Source organism: Tetrao urogallus, assembly GCF_951394365.1.
Source record: "Tetrao urogallus genome assembly, chromosome: 7".
In the NCBI taxonomy this organism is placed as follows: domain Eukaryota; kingdom Metazoa; phylum Chordata; class Aves; order Galliformes; family Phasianidae; genus Tetrao; species Tetrao urogallus.
Genome location: NC_136820.1, coordinates 8,854,852 through 8,878,957, shown reverse-complemented (window position 1 = coordinate 8,878,957; position 24,106 = coordinate 8,854,852). Strand labels below are relative to the sequence as shown.

At 35.6% G+C, this 24,106-nt stretch overlaps 1 protein-coding gene across 1 annotated transcript in view; it reads right to left on the bottom strand.

Moving 5' to 3' along the window:
- ULK4 (unc-51 like kinase 4) overlaps window positions 1–24,106 on the bottom strand; it is a gene marked incomplete at its 3' end in the record, with an annotated part of 210,418 nt that overhangs the window by 143,496 nt on the left and 42,816 nt on the right. The window contains exons 20-26 of the mRNA XM_079538560.1: window positions 22,253–22,435; window positions 17,443–17,570; window positions 13,197–13,330; window positions 10,118–10,239; window positions 9,795–9,851; window positions 5,800–5,851; window positions 5,612–5,706 (exon numbers count right to left, since the gene is read on the bottom strand). Of these exons, the coding sequence (XP_079394686.1) occupies window positions 5,612–5,706; window positions 5,800–5,851; window positions 9,795–9,851; window positions 10,118–10,239; window positions 13,197–13,330; window positions 17,443–17,570; window positions 22,253–22,435 (771 nt within the window). The remainder of the gene's footprint in view (window positions 1–5,611; window positions 5,707–5,799; window positions 5,852–9,794; window positions 9,852–10,117; window positions 10,240–13,196; window positions 13,331–17,442; window positions 17,571–22,252; window positions 22,436–24,106) is intronic.

Here is a 24,106-nt window from a genome sequence, read left to right as displayed (position 1 = left end):
CCCCTCACCCTATTTAATCAGGGAATCAGGCTGAACTGGCCCCAAATCACTTACAGATCTGTAGGAAGCAAAGTACAACTTTAACAGAAATTCTTCTGCAAAGTCTCTGTATTTCTTTGTTTCTGAAAAGAGAAAGAGAGGCAAGCCATAATTTCAGAGTAATTAAATATTCGACCATTCCTGTGAGAAGGTTTGGAAGAGAAAACTGTGATTGCACTCTTTTTGTCTCCACTGTTCAGACCACTTGTGTTAGACACACATGACCTGCATACCAAATAAATGTTCTTACTTTGTTAGTGACAAAGAAACATCACCTTGGCTTTTACTCAGCCTCACCAAATGAAGTCCAAGCCCCACAGATATCCAAAAAAGAGCAATTAAACTCTACAAGAGCCTGCAGGAGAAAAATCCAATACTAGCACATTCCTATTTAGGTAAAGTACCCTGTGACAGAGTATTGCACATCCAGCAAGGATGTGTACTCAGCAAAGTCGAATTCACACAACATATATGCGCAACCATTGTGTATAAACAACAAGCATATCATCAATCTTGACTGTTATCACTTGCAACTTAGGGTATGCTTAGATGCACAGCTTAACACTCTTCTCAAGGCCACAGAATTGCCTCAATACAGCCAACATTAGCTGCCTAAAAAAAGTCTCTAATTTGCTTACAACAGGGCTTCAGAGATCTTCAGATCCGTGTTCATGGACAAAGCATTGACATTTGGTGTAACACTGGGTGGACTGAAAGAGCAAGCAGGTTTAAAGCCTGGTCCAGTAGTACTTCTGTAACATGCTGTTCTCAGGTGAAAACCACACTCAGGAATTAATTTACAAGAAGAAACCATTCCATGAAGCTATCCTATCCAAACTAGCAACAAATTAAATACATTATCTTCACAAAGTTTTATGGAAGCCTGTTATCCTTTCCAGCACACGTTTAATTTACAACTACTGACCAACATCTTCTCCTAATCCACAATTCAACTTCCAAAACCTTTGTTCCAGGCACATGTAAGATCCTCAACTAACATCATCTTGACATTTATTCTTATTAAAATTCCACATACAAAGTTGCTGCTGAGATTGACCATGGGATTAGGATCATGCTGCCTTCAAACTTCTTTAAGCATCTGCTGGAGGGCACAGCATGATTCTCAATGTTTTTTATATTCCCAATAATCTCTCAGAATGTAATAGAAACAATCTAATGAATGTTAGAATGAACAGGGAGAAGGATGACATTTCTGCAATCTTATTTTTTTTAAAAGTCTTCAGAAATCCAGAATATTTATTGAGATTTTTATTTTATTTTTTTTACTTCTGGGTAGAGACAGCTTTGACTGATTGACTCAATACGTCAATTAGTAGAGAACTGGTTTCACACACAAGAAAAAGTCTCATGTCATGTGGATTAGCTTAATGGACAGAAAGCCACATGGGGTGTACATTTTTAATCTACTTCAAAAGGGAAAGCGATTGATGAAATGCTGTATAATATGTCCATACAGTTATGCCCTACGCTGACAAAATTAAGGTGTCAGTAGTTAGATGAGAACAGCTTGTGGATGAAGAACAACACGTTGATGCTGAATCAAGAAAAGACTAAAACGAGCAGAGAAAAGCACTTGCTGAAGTTTCAATCCCCAGCGTTGTCATCTTCGGTGCGAATAATAACTCTTATATTGTCAGTCAGCAGATTTCCATGTCACACTGCTTTTCCCTTGACTTCTCATCAAGCAAATCATCAGGCTTATGGTGCTTTTATTTAGGCTCAGTTTTTAAAAATAGGTTCCAAAACCTTCAGGAGGAGAATCGCTGCTGACAACTTTTGCCTAAACTACAGAATAACTTTTGTGATTCAGGTAAGAGATTATCTGTACAACATATTGAGCGTTCTTGTGAGCTAGTTAGAATATTGAAAGGACTCCCACAGAAATCAGCTGGCTGCTGTCATGAACCTCATCACTGTTCGAAGTGCACTGAATTACCACAGGTCATTTTGGGCGAAAATAAACACACTTAACAGGGAAAAAGAAGAAAAATATAAGTGATACGGTTGGCACAGAATTCTTCCAGTTAATTATGTCTGAACTGTTACCCAAATTTTAAAATATGCATTTATGAAATTTACTATACTGACTTTTAAATAGCTTTCTGTTTCATGTGGGAGGTTGTAGTGAGCTGGGGGTCGGCCTCTTCTCTCGTGTCATTAGTGATAGGACCAGGGGGAATGGTTTCAAGCTACGCCAGGGGAAATTCAGGCTGGACATGAGGAAGTATTACTTTTCAGAAAGGGTGGTCAGGCACTGGAATGGACTGCCCAGGGAGGTGGTGGAATCACCGACCCTGGGGGTGTTCAAGGAAAGACTGGATGTTGCGTTGAGGGACATGGTTTAGTAGGAGCTATTGGGAATAGGTGAACGGTTGGACTGGGTGATCTTTTAGGTCTTTTCCAACCTTAGTGATTCTATGATTCTATGATTCTATGTACAGTGGGAAACAAACACTTGGACTTATGTTGATTTACAAAACCATTGTTTGTGTTCCACTCCAGCCTATAGAGATTATTCGCTTAGGCCTCCATCATGACATTTGAGTACAGAGTTTTGTGCAAACTTGCTGAGTCACACTTGCTCTGAGTTTGTCTCTGCATGTGGTAAAAAATAGACACAATTGCATACAAGACTACTGCTCACTAATGGTTCTCCTTTGAACACTTTACATCATTTTCCCTTGACTTTCCCATACTTGGCAATATATAATATAATCAGTCACCACAGAAATGAATGTTCTCAGAAACTTCCTTGAGTTCCAAAAATCAATTACTCAATCTTCGTTCAAGACACAATTAAAAAGACAAATCAAACATGAAGTAAAACCTAGAATAGGCATTCTTTTTTTTCTCGTGTTGAGAAAGAACCTGAAATGCTACTCTTAAACTCTTCTTAATTTACAGAATTTTAATTGCAGCTAAATAAAATCAGATCTGAACTGAAAACTTACTGGTTTTGCTTGCTTAAAACAACTTCACTTTTTATTAAATTCACCGCATCTCATTTCTGATCAGAAAGTTTAAGGAACTGTCACAGAGTGAAAAAAATACATCCTCTCAATAAGGTGATGGCTTCCCCCTGCCTCGTTCATAAAACACTGCTTGTAACCAGCTTTATCTAAATGAGCAATCTAGGCTTCAGAGATCAGGCTAAAAAACACATTTCTCTCCGGTAAGAGAGTCTCCTATTAGCTGCTGTCACACTTTAATATTGATCTGGAACCTTGAACATGTCTTGCTTCAACTTTTTTAAAGGCACTAAGTTCCACTGGGTGTTGGCATTTATATTCATAGATTACAGTCATGCTCAGCTAGCAGCAATTAGAAGACATCCCTCGAGTAACAGCATTTCTAAAAATATTCTGTATGCATCACAGAAGATGAAGTACCCCTTTCCTCTAAAGTAATGTAAGCTGTACATTCAAGTATAATTAGCACACTAGACTTCGTAAATAGTATTAAACTAATTACAGTTTGCACCACTAGTGGCAGATGTGGTTAGAGATTATTAATTACAGTGGACAATTTTGAATTTAACATACCAAATTGAAAGCATTTTTTCCACTTTATTTTGTGTCTGAATGGCTATTTGCTGAGCGACTGGAGGACTTTTAAGCCAGGAGGAGCTGCTATTTACAAAAATGAACAAAGCAATAGGTTTTATTTCCTCAAATGAAGAAAAAAAGTTATTCATTGACAAGGACATAGTTATTTTTAAAAGAATACATTTCAATACAGACTTATTGTGAATCAGGAAACCTATTCTACTTAAGTGCTACATCACTGGACAGGCAGACTATTTTATCTACATCTACATGAGCTTATTGGAGCTGTTCAGATGGACTTTATAGCAATATCTAAAACTTTCAACACGTGTGATGAAGTAAACTGCTCCTCAAAAATCTAGATCTGTAAATAAAACTCACCTATCTCTAGGCCAAGGGTTACTTAAAATAGAGCAGGACAGTCATTCCCTAGCTTCAGTATAATTTTCTGCTGAATGTTATCATGGGAGTAGGAGAGATAAGGTTGTAAAAAGGAGCTGTCTCTCCTTGATTTTTTCTAGGTATAAAGTAAATAAATACAAGTAATAAAGTTCAAATAGCAACTAATAGAATACACTTAGAAAAGGTGTTGCAGTTTTAGTAAATGCTGACAGACTTCCATTAAAAAAACAGCACATTTTTCCATCAATACAAGTCACACTGATAACCCGTATAACACACAGAAGTTAAACAATTATTTTTAAAAATTGAGGTGGTTCCAGAATGATGTTATAATGCAGCAAATTTCGGGCTGACAGACACGTAGGAAAATATCAGTAGGCATTCATACCTCATCTACATTTAACTTCCTTTTATAGAACACTCTTTGCCATATTAAAGTTAACTAAACTGCTCCATTCTATATTATATGCTCACTACAAATTGGTTAGATTTTTGTGGATAAGATGCATTGATTCAAATAATACTCTTCATAGGTTGTGAGAAGTAATGAAAATAAACACTATGTTATTTGAATTTAAATTTTTTTCAATTTTAATGTTTTAACTTAATTATGCTTTACTAGCTAAGCATTCAATTAACATGCACACCAAACAGGATGCAACACCTAAAAATATTTCATTTCATTTCTATGGTCAACCTTTCTTCTCTAGCACAATCCCTAGGATCGCTCATTCTTAATAGCACAACTTGATAAAACAAAGCTGCCAGTCAAGCTGACTCAAGTGCTATATTCAGTGTGCCTTTAACCTGATTTCAGTACAGACACACAAATTTCAATTTAAATTAAATGCCCATTCCAATTATACTTTCAGTGAGAACTCACAGACAAATGGGACAAGTTACAAGGATTTGTCAGTCACTAAATCAAGCCCTTTAATTTCCCTTTTTGCTGACAATTATTTTCCAACACAATTCTGGTTTTAACCTGCCTATCTGAAAGCTCAAACTAATCAATCAAACAAAAAATTTTGAAGAAAACATATCCTTAGTGTCAGGCAAGGCTTAAAGCACATGGATTTTATTATTCCAATACAATTTGCAAACAGTTAAGCTTAAAGATATTAAAAAAAAAAGCACACATGACAACGATAACTCATGTAATTGCTACAAACTGTTACTCTTGTTAATTTCAGCAAGAATAGAATTCATGAAGTGGAATAGTCAACCCTCCAGCTGGTCTTTCCAAGCTATCTTGAGAGTTCAACAGCAAACTAAGTGGGAAAAATTTACACTGATGTGTAACAAAATCCTTGCTTATGGAATCAGGTACAATATTTGTTTGAAAATAATTTTAAGAAGTGCTATTTCTAAATCTTAAGCAAATATCCTCCTTATTCTCTGTAATTTCTACACACAGTAAACCAAGTTTAAATGTCTTAGATTTTGAGAAAATAAATCTCTTTATATTTTTTTTTTTCTGTCAAGTAGAACCACAATACAATTTAAGTGGTAATTCGAACAGCTTCTAAATCCTCAAAATATTTCATTTGTCAATGGGATTCGGCCAATTACCCTGCAACTATTTAATCTGTTGCCAGACTTACAGTCAAGTGATGGATCGTCAACAAGGCAGGATGCAATGTTATTGCTTCAAACGTTGATAAAGTACTCTTAATCAGTTCTTCTGATGCAGCTGGACCTATTAGTAAAAACCATTACATTTATTTAAAAAACACAACCTCTGTGCAATGCCTACATGTAAAAGTGCAAGTAATACCATGGGTTAACTTACCTATTGCTCCATCCAAATTTGTTTCTCCTGACTCTATCGATCTAATAAAATTCTACAGAAAAAAAGCATTTATTTCAAAACATGGCAGAAACAAAAATTAAGAGGCATAATCACTGAACAATTGCAAAATGAAATTTGAAGGATTGAGTAAATACAAAATACTGATGCACCTGCAGTTCTGATAATAATTTAGATATGAAAGACAACATGTTCATAATCTGGCAATTATAAAATAGTTTTGCAAGTCTTAAATGCTGCTGGACAGTTAAACATAGAGTACAGTAAGGGTCATTACTTTGACTTCTGTAAGGAATGACAGCATTTCTAGCTAAATAGGCAGTAATTAAATGTCTTCCTTTATTGTTAACAGAAAACTGTACTTTCTAAAAAGCCTTTGAACTACCTTAGATATGGCTATGCTAAAATAACTCACTAAAAAGACCAAAGATTCTCCTAGAAAATGCAATTTTCTGTTATTTGGACATCTTTTTGATCTCTATGGCTGCTATGCTTACTACTTACAAGATAGACTTGCACGCATACAAAACATACAAAAAGGCACAGCCTTCTACAAAGTATCATCTAAATAACTCATCATTGAGGAACAGGAACAATGAAGTATGAATAATCTTAGATAAGTATATATTGTACAAGTACACCTGCTATTCTTTTGCCTTTTAATCTTGATTTCATTCTCTATCTTCTACTTTTATGCATAGCTATCTATTAAACAGGAGATACAAAAGACACATTAATGACACTTGCTAGAGAAAGAAAAATATCAGCGGAATTTATCATGTTTTTAATTACTTACACAGTATTTAATATAGAGTGAATGCATTATGTGGATACATGACAATACAATGGATAACACCTTTCCAATTTTCAATGTGCAAACATATCTCTGTATGGTTACGTGATGTAAAGCATCAAGAAAATGTTCATTCTGAACCACTTATTTCATACTGCACAATCAATTAAAACTTTGTTGTTACATATTAGAACAGCAGAAATGCCTATACGGGTTACTTTTCCTCTGTGTGTAACAGACATCTAAAGGATTCATCTCTGATTAGAAATTCTGATAGAAGTTAACTGTATATTTCATAATATAAAAGTATCTCAGAAGTCATAGAAACAATCGCTTCTATAAAACAGCAGGCGTTTTATCTTCCTAATCATTTGAAAAAAAGTATCAGTTATGATCTAATTAATTTGTTTTGGAAGAGAGCAAATTACATTGTTTGTTCATTTAAGGCCACTTCACTTGCAAGCATAATATTAAGACCAATCTAAAAAAAATCAGCACATTTGGTGCAAAAATTGTTTTGGCTACTTTTGCTTACTTCCTTAATTTTCTATTACGAAATTAAGACCAAGAAGAAGGTGCATTTATATATCATTTGTTGTTTTTTTGAGCAATGGAGGGGAGCTGTGTGTATTCTATGACAAGCAAGTCTCCCCAGTGCATTCCACTGGGAGCCTACTATTAGGTGAGCCTTTGGGGCAGAGCAAGTCTCTTCCGTGTCTTTCTATTTACAGCTGAAAACATGAAAGGACTGTCCCAACTCCTTCTCAATTTCTTTTCATGGGAGCACTGAGAATTACAGTGATGACAGAAATAACTTCAAAGCAGTAAGAAAAAAGATATTTCTCAATGAACAACAGTTACAGGAAAATCAATACTTTTTTTCCTTCCAAATACCAAGTACGCATCTTTCCACTCCTAATCGTTTCTCATTGTAATGAGTAAGATTGTGGAATAAATTAGGAAAATAAAAAACAAAACTTGAAGGACTAGCTTGCTCAAGATTTAGAGGCCTCACATAAAACACAGTACTTTAAAAAAGTACATGCTGAAGATCGAATGTCCTTTTACGGATGTCAGTGGGAATGTTGGTAAGCAAAATTCCAGAGCAGACTGCTCTCTGGTAGAACGGATAGTTACTCTTTCAGAATTAATTACACAATTATATAAAATAGACTGCTCTCACATACGTTTTTCAGTTGTATTACTTCCCCACAATTTTTATGCATAAACTGAAATAGCATATTTAAGCTCCTGAATTGCCTACTTTGATGGAGACAAGACACAGGAAACAGTCCGTCAAGTAATTTTCTTCTCCTTGATCTGAGAGGAGAGCTGTATGAACATGATTAGCCTAATTTCCTTAGTCAGTTGTTCAAGCAATTTGAAGAAATGTCAAAAGAAAACTTATGTTGTGCTTGGTCTACTGTACCTGTACTGTTGACAAATTTCACCTTCTAAAAGGTTGATCCAAAATCATTAATAAATCTACTTGCTATTTACAAGCGCTTCATAGTGACAAAGGATTTTCTAATTCAGTTTCTACATTTTTTTCATTTTATTCCAATGCGAATCTTTCTGTAAAAAGTTTCTCACTGATCATGAGTCCTAATGTAAACCCATATTTTCTTGGAAACAAAGTCAAAAGAGAAGTGAACATGAATAGTAAAATTTTACTTAGCTGTTTATGGTGAAGCATTTCTTCTGCATGCAATTGTGGAAGTCAATATATAGCTGTCCTTTAAGAACGTGTGCACTTAAAAGCATTTTTTTTTTACTTTTTAAACTCTGGTATGCAACTTTAGAAATTGGCTTCTTCCTCATTCAGCAGAAATAACTGCTTTATATACAGAAATTACATTACAATTGTACTACTTCATTTTAACTGTATTACCTTATGGGAGAGTTAAAAGTTCATTTTCCATCACTAATGTCATAAATAATTTATAGATTTACAAGACTAATTTCTCTGTAGCTTGTAATACTCAGCTTTTTTTCAACTAAATACAGAGAAAAAGTACAGGCAACCTTAATTCATGTCTCATTTCTAGTCCTGGTTTCAGCAAAATTTCTAGAAATAATATTGTGTGCAATTCAGAGGTAAATCTACTGTAAAATAAAGCACACAGAAAATTTTCAATATATCAGAGATACAGAGCCAGATACATATTTTCCCTTCAATTCACTAGATTACTAAAGAAGACATTTTCTATATGTTTATAGAATATATACATCAAATACATATATTCGATAATATATGTAGCTTTCAATAAAAGAGAACAGAAGAGATTTGAACAGAACAGTTCATTTAGAAGGGAGCTATAAAGATCACTGAATCCAACTGCTCGACCACTTGAGGGCTAACCAAAATCTACAGGCATGTTAAGGAGGGCATTCTCCAGAAGTCTCATGAGCACCAACAGACATGGTGAACCAGCCACCCCTGCAGGGAGCCTGCTCCAGTGCCTGACTGCTCTCACAGGACAGAAATGTTTATAATATCCAGTTTGAGCCTCCCCTGGTGCAGCTCTGTGCCATTGTGGCACACGCTGCTACTGGTTCTCAAGAGCAGAGCCAGCACATCCCTCTGCATCCTCCTCATGGAGCTGCAGAGAGCACTGAGGTTGCCTCTCTCTGCAACCCAAGTGCTATCAGCCCCTCCTCAGAGGATACACCTTCCAGCTCTGCCACAGAATCATAGAACTCATCAGCTTTGTCGCACTCCTCTGGATTTATTCAAGTACTTTAACATATTTCTTATATTGTGGAGCTCAGAACACAAGATGCAAGATGAGACTGCATCAATGCTAAATACAGTGGGAGTATCACCTGTTTTTGCCAGCTGGCTGTGCTGTGTTTAATGCACCACAAAATGTGGATTGCCTTCTTGGCTGCCAGGGCACACTGCCTGCTCATGTTGAACCTGCTGTCGCCAGCATCCCAGGTCCCTTTCTACTAAGAATCTTGTTCTCCAACCTATATCTGTGTCTGGCATTGCTCTGTCCCAGATGGAGAGCCCAGAACTTAACTTCATTGAATGTCACGCCACTGAAGACTGCTCAAAATCAAAACTAAACAAATGTATTCAGAATAAAGATGTCTCTCCAATGTATAAATCTAAGGTAATTTCTGTGCATTAAAATCCCAAATTTTTATGCATATGTATTTTTTGGATGTTTATACTCACAAGTAAGGTCCCATAGTTGAAAAGAAACTCCTCTGTGACAATGAGAGGACGAAATACCTATTTGAATTTAGCAAAAGTTTAAATTAAAGTTAGAGTAAAGAGCATTTCACAGCCATGTTGGCAAAGAAGGCAATATATGCATTTGCTTTTATCATTAGAGTTATCCCACAATATAGAAAAACAAGGTTAGATTTTTAATACAGCTACTTAGCTGAAATACTCAACAATAAAATTACACATTAAGTTCTATTTCATCCATGCTGATTTTAATCAACAGAAGTTAGATTCTCAGAAACCGAAGGAGTTTGGGAAAAAAAATCTACCTGGGATGTCACAAGATGAAGCACTACAGGCATCATGGGAAGGCACATCTTCAGCTGTTTGGCCTGAACTGTTGATGGGTGTTTGCGTCCAGAGACATTAGTTAAGGTGTTGAGAATGTCACCTACAGAAAACAACATTTCAGATTGATCTAACGTAATTGATTTACTCAACAGAAAATGACAAATGAAGTACTTCTGTTCCAGTATATCTCTGCAAGCCTATCTTCTCTCTCCTGATGAAATCTGTGTTCATGTGCATGATGATAAAAATCAGGCTGATCCAACACTTTTATTTCCTATTCAGTATTCAAACAGGTCAATCTCCTGTTCCTGCTACAAGGATAGACACATAAATGCTACCTCTGGCAAAATGCTGAAGCTAGAAATATGAGGCAGGAGTAGAAACAAAAGTGAAATTACTCCTCTCAGCAATGGGACTTGTACTGGCTTTCAGTGATTATTATTACATTATCTGAGCATGGAATTACACTGTTGAAATGCCATCAGTACAATTTAATTCCAGTGAAATCAAAGGCAAAATTCTCACATCTTCCAGCTGACCAAGAGCTTCACCTAAGTCAGTGACATAAAGCATCTTTTTCCTGCAGCAATAGTACTACCAGAAGAAAGAAACAAGCAAGCTCCTCTGCTTCCTAAAAAGTCCTCAACTAGCTGTGAATGTGTACACAGGGTTTAAATAATGATGTAAGTTACCTGAAGCAACAGAACTTTTCATCTTCTGATAGAAAGAGTTAGCAGCAGATCAGTGACAGAACTTGGTCCATAACAAAAGACAGACATAACAATAAGGAAACAAAATTCTAATTTGAATAGTGAAAACTGTACTTCACACTTCAAAGAAGACACGTAAAATCATGCTTCCTTTGTGTTACATTATTGTTCTAGAAATCCAAGACTACTTCTGCATGGAGTAAAAAATAGGGGGGAAAAAAGAGAAAAGTCATAGCTTATATGTAAAGAAAGAAAATCCAACCCTTTTTGTCTGAAAATTCTATAAGTCAAACCCTGTCCCGAAAATGCACCTCCTATATGTCTTCCCTAACAAGAGAACTACACAGAACTGTAAACAGGGAATCACATACATATGAAACAAATAAAGGACATGATTCAGTATTTTAGACAATTTTCATGCCAGGCCAGGCCCTTCCTTTGACAGTAAGTAGCAGTTTTCTCACACTGAAAAATAACAATGCTTTTCCTCTTCTTCCCTGGAGTCTAATTTTCAACACAAGCAACTAAATTTGGTTGTAACAACACATAGCCTTAGCCCTGAAGATTTGAATCATTCTATAACATAACACTCATGAAAGTGTTGCCTAAACTCCAAATATGTAAAATGAAACGTTGTTTCACCAATGCATTTTTTAATGAATTGCAAAACTGGAATTAACAGACATCTGTGTGGTTACCAATAAACAGTCACTGAACACTTCACTCTGTATGTTTTAATGTCTGTGTATTCACTAGATTCATCAGTTTCGATAAATAGGCATAGCTATTTTAATTCTTAGTTTGACATAAGCAAATTACATTTATCTTCTAGAAATAGGTTAAATACCATAAATACCAAAATAAATTTACTCCCATACCTACAACAACTGAAAACTTAAAAAATATATATATAAAAATAAATTAATCATCAGATTATCATTTTATTTCATTTATTTCAATGTATCTTTAATGGCAGTTTCTACAATTTGTCAATCTATTCGGTTTATAGCTACATCTGGTGGAAGAAGATGGTATCAGTAAGGAGCTTAAGTAAATGCATATTAAAAACTAGCTAGGATTAATTCTAAATCAACGGTTAAACTGCTTTTAACTGCTCCACTTTACAGATCTTGTCATTTTTCTTAGGAGATCATAATTTTTATCTCTTCAAGCAGAACAGGATCCTTCATTATACTCTCAAAAATAGAAAGCAAAAGCCTTTGACAGATATGGACAGATAACTTAATAAAAACAATCAAAACACAAATCTAGATTGAAAAGGCAATTTTAATGCAAAATTAAGCTTGAGATATCAATTTTCCAAACAATCAAACAATGCATCCATTTTCTACATCAGTACTAGGAAAAAGAAAAAAAAAGAAAGAAAAAAAAAGCAGCAGAAGCCCTGTTAAAGAAATAGATGCATTATTTTTTAATAATAACAGTAACTATATATTTGATTTATATCACTTTTCAGGTACTGAGACTTCCAACTCCTACAATGTACTCAACATTTGAACCTGGTATTTAGTTTGAATCAGCTGTTTGGAACAGGGCAAAAAGTTGCATTGACGTAGGAATTAGTTTCTTTTAAAATAGCAACATGACCTTTGCAGTTTCACCATTTCATTTTCAATATTCTGGCAATAACATAGATGATGAAAAATAGATCACCAATCATCACACAGAAAAATAAATTTATGCTTTTTTTCCCCCTACTATTTAAAGACAAGCCATAAACATTCAGGGTTGGTTTAGCTCCATTTCTCTTCTTGAAGACTTTCAGCATCCCTTCCTCATCTTGCTATTTATCTTTCTTATTCTGTTCTGTGGGAGATCTCACCCACCAGAAGTTTTTATAAGCATTTTAATACCTATGATTCAGACCAGCCACATCAATCTCATATTTTCTCCTTCCTTCTTTCCTTTTCCCTCTTTCCTTCCCTTTATCCTTTCCACAGAAATTTTCCTGACATTCCCTGAAGTTTAAGTTTTTAAAAGATACTCGTAGATACGCTGTTACATCTCCCCTTGCTCTGTACTATATAAAGCAAGTCTGCTTTTAGGTTTCCAATCATTGGAATACCATTAGAACATCAATAAAACTTCTTGTACAATTGGGCCCCTTTCCTGACTGGGTTGAATCTCACAGTCCAGGCTGCAATGCAAAATATTTGATCATGACAAAGCCAAGAAACTTCATGAAGTTGACAACATGCAAACTTCATCTAATCAGAAAACACAATCTTTCCATCTGTATATGTAAGATACAGAAGTATTTCTCAAAAGTAAGTTAAAAAATAAGTGAGTAAAGATAAGATTTGCTCAGTTAACCAACTCAACTTACCTAGAATTCCTGGCAGCTCTTGTACAATGTGATGGATGAGAAGATCCAGGCATTTTGACAGGTATTCATTGCCGCTTTGCTGCTCTTTTCCTGCTGTGGTCTTTCTGCTGTCTCTTTCAATATACATCACAAGCCTACATTTAAGCATGTGCAAAATGTTACATCTCATAATACCAAACTGATACTATATCTGTAAAATACTACTGCAGCATGCACTTCTAGTACTTGTGGTTACAATCCAAAGAAAACATTTGTGAATATTCATTTTGTTTAAATTTTGGGGTCTTCCCTTCAAATAAATCAAATTTTAAGATAAAATCATTATGACAAGGAACAATAGGAAAAAAAAGTACTGTAAATGCAGCTTTACTAATTTAAGTGAAGATACGATACTAATATAAGGAATTAATTAATTAGGGATAGAAATTCACTTTATTTTGAAACACATGACCAACACACTCACTATAAGCTGAGACCAAAGACAGTCTTCACCAACAGGTAAGAATTCCAAGAGCCAAACTAATCTTTCAGTCAAGAAAAATCATACAAAATTAATCATAAAATAAAATGCTAGCATTACTGAGAATGGCTATAAAGAAAGAGATAGAGAAGTCTAACTAGCATTATACCTTTCTCTGGAAATATGATTCCAGATTTCTAAAGACAAAACCCAGTGCTTACATTCTAACTGACAAATGCTGTAAAATTATTCTGTTCTGCAGAATGACACTTTTCACAGTAAACTATGGTAACCAATTTATTAGCCATTGGCTAACTTACAAGAGATTGCTTTAATAACACACCTATAACAGAATGCTTCAGGCAATATTATAAAATACTCATTTGAATAGACAGAAGGGCCAGATTTTCCTTTAGGGGCCTAATATTGACATCTCTGTTTCATACTCAAATTCCCAGGGGGTTTGGCACACAGAACCATCAGTCACTGGTGACTGAAAACCATGCTCTGGATTTTAAGAATGTACTTTAGTATTACCGTTTTTCTTACACACTCTTATTATAACCAATGCTCATCTTAATTAACCTGCTTCAGGTACATACAACAAAACTGAAGGATCATTAACAATTTTTAATGCTAGCAAGTGTGTATTTCTATCATAGAGATTATTTACTCAATTAAGTAAAAGTTACTCAAGAACAAATTTTGCAGGATCAAGTGTCTAAACAACGGATGATTGATTGCTAAGGAATGTTACAGCTCACCTGATCCTTCCTGAACTGCGTTACAAAGATGAAGATAGAGAGAAATCACAAGACCCATTCACTGACACTTTCAGCTCTGCTTTCCATGGACTATGGGGACATCTTTGACATTTTAATACAACTTCCAGAGATTGCAAGATTACAATGATTTCTCACTTGTGTAGGATGTGAGAAATACTTAAAATCTGACAGTGCTCTAAATTCTTTTCTTTCAAATGCTTTACATTTATGTATATATTTATATGGAAGAACATTTTAAATTGCAACAGTATAAATCTAGCCTTCCCAAACAACTAAGCATTTTATACAGAATCTGTTTGTGTAAATACATGTGGTTTCTTTCTGTTGTCCTCCCTATCACAAAATTGTTCTTCAGAAGGATTTTTTAAAAATAAGCACAATTATTTTTCCTTGACAGTATTCTTCAAATAACTGCTGTCTGAGAAAACTGGACAAATTCATATGTGGTCAGGGAAGCATTAGTATCTTCATTTGCCTTCAACAAATCCCTCAGTCATTTGCAGAAAATCAGTTATTTTTAATGCCTGAATAGTCTTACTGTTCTGTCTAATGAGCAAAATCAGGCCTGTGAAAGTGTTACACTTTTTAAATTTATTCAATCCACATGTTTGTCATGCACTCAGCAATACATGAAAAAGATATACAGGTGTTAATAAAATAAGTTATACATCATTAAGACTGATTGCTTATATGCATTATACTACATACTCCTCATATTTCTCAAATATCTTTATAAAACGATTTGAGTATATAGAATCATAGAATGGTTTGGATTGGAAGGGACCTTTAAGGTCATCTGGTTCCAACCCCTGCTGTAGGCAGGGACGCCTCCCTCTACACCAGGTCACCAGGTTGTTCAGAGCCCCATCCAGCCTGGCCCTGAATGCTGCCAGGGAGGGGGCATGCACAAACTCACTGGGCAACCTGTTCCAGTGTCTCACCACCCTCACAACAAAGAATGTCTTCCTATTATCTACTCTAAATCTACCCTCTTCCTGTTTAAAGCTATTTCCCCTTGTCCTGTTGCTACATGCCCTTAAAAAAAGTTTCTCCCCAATAAAAAGTTCCTACCCAAAGTTCTTCCTACATAAAACATAACAAATAGTTATCCGAGTTCTTGCTACTGTACTAGAAATTTTTAATTTATTAGTATTAATTGCTCTGACAGAACTGGAGATATTTATCTAAAATACAGTGTTGAATTACTATTAATAAAAATTAAAGAATATCCATTATCTCAGCTGGACTTAAGAAAAATTCTTTCAGAGTTCAGGATATTACAAAAGTAGGAGGCCCCACACAAAATAGCTCATTTCTCCTCTCTCACCCTACTGTAATCATCTTGTACTCCGAATATAAGATAAATGCTTTAGTCTAGATCATTTGCCCTGCTAAGATACACTGTATGCTGAAGAGAAATTGTAAAGCAATCACAACAAATTAAGAATAGCAGCTTATGAGTTCAATAGAGCTGCTGTAAGTCTTACCTGTTGTTTTAACTACTGTGTTACATGTTTTGGTCCCTAATCTGCTCTGCCTGGAGCATCACAAAACAGCAGCACAAAATTCACAACACAAAATAACAGCCCAAACTCACAACACATTTTCTTCAGAAATGCTGCTCAGTGGAAAGCATCATTAAGAAAACAAACAAAATAAGAAGGAAAAAAAAAAGAAAGAAAGAAAAGAAAGAGAGGGAATAAACAGTCAATAAATTGTATTTAAGTTCTTATCCTTCACGTAATATCTCAGGTATAGATAAACAAATAACAACTGTGAGTATGGGACAATGGTCAGCATTCCTCCAAACACATAGCTCAGTTGTATGTGCTAGAAGAAGCACATAAAAATGTGTAACGTGTTCAAAAACTTGCTTCAAAATCATCACACATTCTACACTGTCCAGAACACATCACTTGATAAAGCATTTTTAGAAGTACCAGAAGATGCACAACAGTGAATCTGGTAATCAACACTCCCTGCAATCTACCACAATTGACATGTCTACGGATACTTGTGTGAGTGGAGGAGCACAAAATGACAGCACTCCAAAAGATGTCCACTCACAATGATTTGTGGTATAACTCACCTGCTCCTTATCAATCCATCCCTTTGACTTCAAATACACATCTTAATTTCTCTCAAAAAGTAACATAAGATATAGGAAAATTGTATTTGCTGTAAACAGTTTATAGCTACCTGCAAGTCATAACCTCTTTACTTCCAGTTTCAAATCCACTTTATTCCAAACCCACAAAAACTGGGTCTACGCTGTATTTCACTGTTACAAATACTCAAGAAAATTTCTTCCATCTTACTTCTCCACCATCTCAAAACCATGGTGACAATTTATATTCTAGCAGTCTCATTTCCTCTCATCTATATGAAAGCACTGTAGTGAAAAAAGTTCCAATAACCATTCCACTGTGAATCAAACTTAACTGAAGTGCTTTCATTTCTTGCAAAGTATTTTAAGATATAGGAACAGATGAAATATTTCATGCAAAAGTCACAGGAATTCAGTGATTGTTCTACAAATGACTTCAACAACACAGTCACAAAACATTATTCTGCTTTTAATGTACCTATACTGAAGAGAATACAGGTTATATCAATCACATCATAAGATGAGGAAGGTACATGACAGACCTTTTTATTTTGCATTCCCATCACAGCAACAACTCACTAGTGCAGTACTTATGTGACCCACCCAAAACAAAATCTGTTCCTTGCTTATCCTAACAGGGACCACCAGTTACTTTTAAAGTCTCTCCTTGTAAGCTAGAGTGGCTTCCCCTTGTGAGTAATCATCATCTGGCAACAAAAGACAAAACAGAGAACTCTCCTCTGGATATCCTCAGAAACAGAAAGATCTGCACTGTGCAGAAGACAATTCATTCCTAAAACACTGACTCTGAAATACAACATATTGAAAGTGACTTAGACACAACTTTGAAAATAAGCATTGCATCTCTAATCATAAATTCCATTATTACCTTACCTTGCTTGACAACTGAGAAGCAACATTTCCCTGCTATTTATTAAAACTTGCAGCAGGACCAGAAATGCTTTTGCTCGTATGAAAGTTGAAGGACTTTCAAGTAAACGAATAATTGTAGTCATAAACTCCTTGGTGGGGATAAACAAAAAACCATTACTGTTATCTTATGCAAAACAGTTACTTGCGTTATACTTTATCAGTGTATACATTTGAAATTCCATTTTTTCATTTCTATAACGTATTTGCATTTTTTATTACCCTTTTCACTCCATTCTCATAGCAAATAAAATCCATACAACACAACTAAATACATTTTGTCCAAAATAGACAGGCCAAATGAAAAGCTGCTCTGTTCAACTTCTCACAAGCCATGGCAAGAAAACACTATCTGTTCTACCGTGTCCAGAATGGACTAGAAAGCATTAGAAAATATCCTGCCTTAAGGATGATACGATATTTTAACATCTTTAAGACGGATGAATTTTCAGAATATAGGTATACCTCAGCACCAATAAGACAAAAGGTTTACCTATCTATTTCCATACATGGAGGAAGATAAAACACTACCTTTGTTGGATACAATTATGGCTACATCAGCTCATAAATGATACCATGAAATGAAGCAGCCACCCAGTACATAACTGCATGTTGTATATAAAGTTTTATATCCTCCTACGACACACATTTAACATGCTAAGTGTTATTCAAACTCCCTGTTTTGACGACAGAATAACCGAAAGGCAACTTCATAAAACTGAAAATCAAGACCAAACATAATTTGTTAGAGGCAAGCTTTGCAACACTTAGCTAGAAGAAAGAACATTAGTGTAAAATCCAGCCAACAAGCAATCAGATTTTACTGATACTATTTAAACTTTGTCTTCAAAACATAGATTGCCATCAACATAAACAATCAGTAAAGATGTCTCAGAAGAACAAGCTATTAATTATTCTACTAATTCTTTCTTGTCTTTTTCTAATTTAGTTTATAAATAGACACCATTCTTCAATCTTGTGGTTGATGAAACTAAACTGCATAAAGTTCATACTTTAAACTGCTCAGTTGTTTATGGAGCAGAACTTGGAGCTCCTTCAGTGTGAGTCTGAGCAAGAAATTTTGTAAATGATAAACAAATTAGAAGCAAAGGTTGAAATTTTGGTAAAGTGTTTTTTCTTCTCTTCTCTTCCCTTCCCTTCCCTTCCCTTCCCTTCCCTTCCCTTCCCTTCCCTTCCCTTCCCTTCCCTTCCCTTCCCTTCCCTTTTTTTCTTTTCAGAAATAACCCAGAACGACCACAAAAAAAGAGCTGTTACAATAGTAAAGTCTCAAGCTTAGAATAACAGTATGTATAATGCTACACTGCCTGTTAACACAAATGGACCTGACAGAACAAGCACTGGGGCAACATAACATGGACAGATGCATCTACAAGCCAAAACACAGCTGTAGTTTTATTCGTCATGGTTTAGAAAGCAAGAACATTCCATTTCAGGGATAGCAATTAAACGTGCAAATAATTGCATTGTCAATTAAAATTAGTTATATCAAACTTATTATCTAATTTATGTGAGAATTCTCTAATGATCTGGCTTAAGATACGAAAGTGACATTTTATAATTTGTTTTTTTGCCTGGTCTGATGACTGCCAAACAGCAACATTTTATCCAAAGAAAATCTGCAGCACGACTTTGCTGACCTGCAGAACTCAATAAATCAGAAGAGGCAAAAATTGCTGAAACACATATATATTAATTATTAATTGTTGCACTGTTACATTGTTCCTCCCCTGCTCACAACTGTTTTGAGGTATCCATGGAGACTCTGCAGGGTAAGGACACTGCTTTCATTACAAGTGAGCCACCCTACCACAACAAGATCATGATTGTATAGAGGATACTCCTAATGATACTGCAAAGCAAATTTAAAATAAATCATGAAAAGCAATTAAGTTTTTTAACTGGTTATACAAGGGAGAAACGGACCATTATTTCAAGAAACACTGAAGATGTCATGTTAAGTATTTGTTTTCTGGGGTATTTTCTGATTTGCTTTTTATGAACTGCAAATATCTCCATAACATTATAATTAAAGAGTTAGATGGAAAAAAAAAGAAAAAAAAACAGCAATAAAAAATAATTCAAAGTTACAAATCCTTTTACAAGGTCTGCGTCTCTTAACTTTTGCCATTTCATGTCCTGCAGTGCTGTACAAATCAATCAGGAAGAAGAGATACTCTGATCTGAAGAAATGACACTGCTGAATTGTGAGGGTATGATTTACACAAAAGGTGACTGGTACCACTAGTGTGCACACTCAAGAACAACCACAGAAACAGAGATGGTAGTTGACTCATGTTTTTATGTCCAAATAGCAAACAAAACATGGTGGCTGCATAGGTGGATCCAACATGCAGGTTAGTGACTTTCTAGCAGGAGCAGGTTGGTCAGGTTTGTGCACACTTACCAAATGTCAATGGTTTCCATTCATTCAGAGGTGATATTTGACAGCTAGATTAAAGTAATTTTCTTTTTTATCTACTGCTATAGTTTTCAAAGATGTTTGATTCAGATTCTTTCTCCACATTTTATTTTAAAATATCATTTCATGCTTTTGTTTTTTTGTTGTTTTTTCTTCAAAACATGAAACTGTAATAGAATATCTCTGTATCAAGAGTGATTTAAAAAATCCTTTAAGCCACTGTAGTTCTCCTAAGATTTATATTGGCACAGATGACTACAGAACAGCATTTTTCCTTTCTATTCTTCTAGTTGTTATTTTGTAAATGATTTCATTCCTGTTCTCAAAGGGAGTTAAAAACAAAATCAGGCTTAAGGCTTGCAAGCTAAGGGGGTTTCCAGATAAAATACACAAAGGTAAATGACTTCCATTTTGAATTTGCATATTTAAGTATCATTTATTATGTTGGTTTGCAGTTCTATTAAAAATTACCTTCTGTAAACACTGAGGTCTTACCACTTCTTAAGGTACACAAGAATTCTACAAAAGACAAAATACTTGGGAGATTTACACTGGTCATTTTCTTTTCCCCTTTTTTCATTAGGATGGACTTGTGTGTCATGCACAAAGAATACTGAAAAGTGTCATCACAGTGTAGCCATATGCTTGTTGAACATTCAGGGAAAGAATTCAATGTGTAAGTGAATCTTCGAACATACTTCTCTCAGTAGATCACCAACGTGCAATAAGGCATTTGAAACTGTCCTGTAATGTCACAGTTTGCCATCTGTTAATGCTCTTGTAAGTGGAATCTGTGGAAAGCTTAAGGCCAGCTGACAGGCATTTACACAGAGCACAGTGACAACTCTAACATGAAACTAAATGACTTTCATGAAGAGAATGAGTAATTTCAGGCTGCAAGAAGAGATGAGTGGAAGACTGTATATTATTTTTTTCACTTAAATGTTGTCGTTAAAACAATATATACAGAAAGTAAATGAATGCATTTCAAGTAAAGCCAGATGCATTTTTTAGTCAAGATGAGAATCAGGTTACAGCACACATCACTGCTGATGAAAACATGAGCTCCTCTTCTAATTTTTTCTCTGTAAGTAGAGATGCATTGATTTTGTTTGTTAACTGTACAGGTGTACTGACAAAAATAAACATGGAATATTTTGGTGATCAAATTAGAAAGCTTTTGATCATCTTGGGAGAAGAATGCAGTAAAAGCAGCTCCACGGAGAAGGAGTCAGAGGTGCTGGTAGATGAAATGCTTGAAGTGAACTAGCTATGTTGCTTATGGTCCAGAAAGACAAAAGTATCCCGGGCTGCTTCAAAAGCAGCAGGGTGAGGGAGGGGATTATCCCTCTGTTCTGTAAGGCCCCATCTGCAGCACTACGTTCAGCTCTGGGCCCCCAGCACAAGTACATGGAGCTGCTGAAGCATGTCCAGAGAAGGCCACAAGGATCCTCAGAGGGCTGGAGCACCTCTCCCATGGAGACAGGCTGAGAGAGCTGTTGCAGTTGAGTCTGGAAAAGGCTCCAGAAAGATCTGATAGCAGCCTTTTAGTACCCAAAGGGGCCTCCAGTAAAGCTGAAGACAAACTTTGTCAGGGAGTGTAGTGACAGGACAGGGGAGAGTGGCTTTAAACTGAACAGGACAGGTTTACGTTGGGTATAAAGAAGAAATTATTCTTTATGAGAGAAGGGTGGTGAGGCTAGTAGCTTCTAGTAACTTTCTAGCAGCTTTATTCAGCACCACTAGGAAGAAAATTAAGTTCTTAGAATACTGATTTCTGCAAGACATTTTGCTTATGAATTGGTCAAAGTGCTTCAAAGAGAGAGTAAAATAGAGCTTTAGATTCACTCAGGACATATTTTTCTTTAGGACCATTAAAAGCCCTATGTTATGGCCATGCTAGAGCTTTCTAGCTAGAGCTTTCTAGCTGCTTTCTAACTAGTGCATTAGAGCTTTCTAACGCACCCATAAGTATCAGCTCTTAAGGATCTGAGAATAAGAAACATTATACTCTTCATTATTCATATTTTCAACAAACAAAAATATAAAAATAACACATTATCTATATTACATGAACAGGTAGTAATTTTCTGTAAGTAGTAATTTTTGAAGAACATCATTGAACTCTTTTTTTCCCCCCTCCATTAAAATGTTAAATTCACAGTTCTCAGTTTTGAGAAAATTGAGAGATCTGTTCCTAATTTTCTGCTATTCGGGTACTTAGCTGTTACTGAGCTAAATGTTTTGAAAACACAAAAGCACTGCTAGAAGAAACTTTTAACTTTTCATTCATGAATTTCCATGCCTCTGAATACTATTAATCTGAAATCTAACCTTTTCTTGTATCAGCCTCTGGAGATGAATTCCACATGACAACATTGCAGAAAACATGGTGAGCAGGTACTGCTGTATTTTGCATATTCCAGTTAGCAAGGAATTTAGTACAGCTGTTAATCCCACCTTCTCAATGACACTCTGGAAAGCACTGGGTGAATAACGGGTAATTCTACATAAAGCCTACAAAAGCAAAACAGAAATATTGTTATTTAATAGAATTTAACAGAGTTTTTAATTAAGAATTTATACCATTTCATCATAAGATAAACGTAAATAGAAGGACTACTGTTTTTTGCTTGCTTGTTTAAGAGACCTGCAACTCTTCTAAACCTCTACATCCCACACAGCTGCAACTGAAATCCTTGGTACAACAACATTAATATCAAGTAGGGTCATGTCACTCTCTTCCTCCAGATGATAATGATGCAGCAGCATAGTCCATGCTTGGAAATTCTATTGATACAGAATGTAGGCAATATTACATAATACTGCACAAAAAAGGAGCACAGGTAACAGAAAATAGAGATGTCACCCACCACAGAAATTCTGGTCACCCATAAGAGATCTTTATTCTACCTCTGTTTCTGGACACTACCTATAATCTGATACAGAGTATATTATCTGAACATTATTCAAAAGCCTCAGCTTATCTACTTTAGATCTACATATTTGTTATGGAACACTATTTAGTACAGCAAACACAGAAACTCTTCTGCCAAATGGTAGATTTGGGACTGTTCTGTGCATACTGACTTAGCTACTCCTTAACAAAAATTCTCTAATGACCTTCAAAGTGGATCAGCTTTCAACTCAAAGTATCTTTTAGCTTTCAGTGCTTCAGGAAGTGCAACCTTCATGATACTGTGACTGCTTCTGCTGTATTTAGATGAGGAAAATACAACTCCTCAGACACTTTGTCGTCTTTGGCTTGAATGCAGCATTAGGATAAGAAAACAAATTAATTATTTGATTCGTGTGAAAACCTGAATTGGTTTCAGGCAACTTTCTTCTGTGAGCAGTAGCCAATATCATCATTTCTTTGCTCTCTCCTAGCCAGCTATATTTAGAAACTGCTGCTTACACAGCACCCATTCAGTAGCATGTTTTCATTTAAGAGGAGGAAAAAGAAAAAAGGAAGGAACAAAAGAGACAAACCTAAAACGTACTTCATTGATGCCACTCACCTACTCAATACCCACTCCTCCTCGTCCTTTTTGGTCCTGCAATAATATTGATTGCAGCTTTTTCCTTGCCCCTTCTCCCTCCTCTTTTTTTTTTTTTTTCCTTAAAAGATAGGCATTCCGTTTTTGTTTTTAAGTACATGAGTGTCTATTTCCCCAAGAATACAATTCAACCATACATGTCTAGCCAGAGTTCTCAAAATTAGTAGGTTCAAGGTATTCACTAAATCTATCTTCGAGGTTCATATTACTATAAATTGTTGAGGCCCAGAGACAAACTGTCAAAGCAAAAGGGGCAAAGTTGTTACACTAATATGGTGCTCCGAGAGATGCCAGTGCCTCAGCTCCCTGCTTCAGACTTGGTCAAAAAAGAGGTAACCACAGCCATAAGACCATTAGAAACCTCCAGGTAAATCCTGCGGAGACATGGCTGTCTAGTAAGACTGTATTGCAGCTTCAGAGATGGGAGGAAAGCTCCATCCCACTAACAGCAAAAAACTGCTGTTGTCATCGTGTGCTCTGTTGAATGACTGAAATGACCACTTCAGCAGAAAATCAGACTGAGCTTTAGGGGGGAGAGGAAATAGAAGACATATTCACATAAACCACTTAAGCAGATCTTAAGGAGGTAGTTGGGCAAAAATCTGGAAATGATAATAGGTAAGAGTAG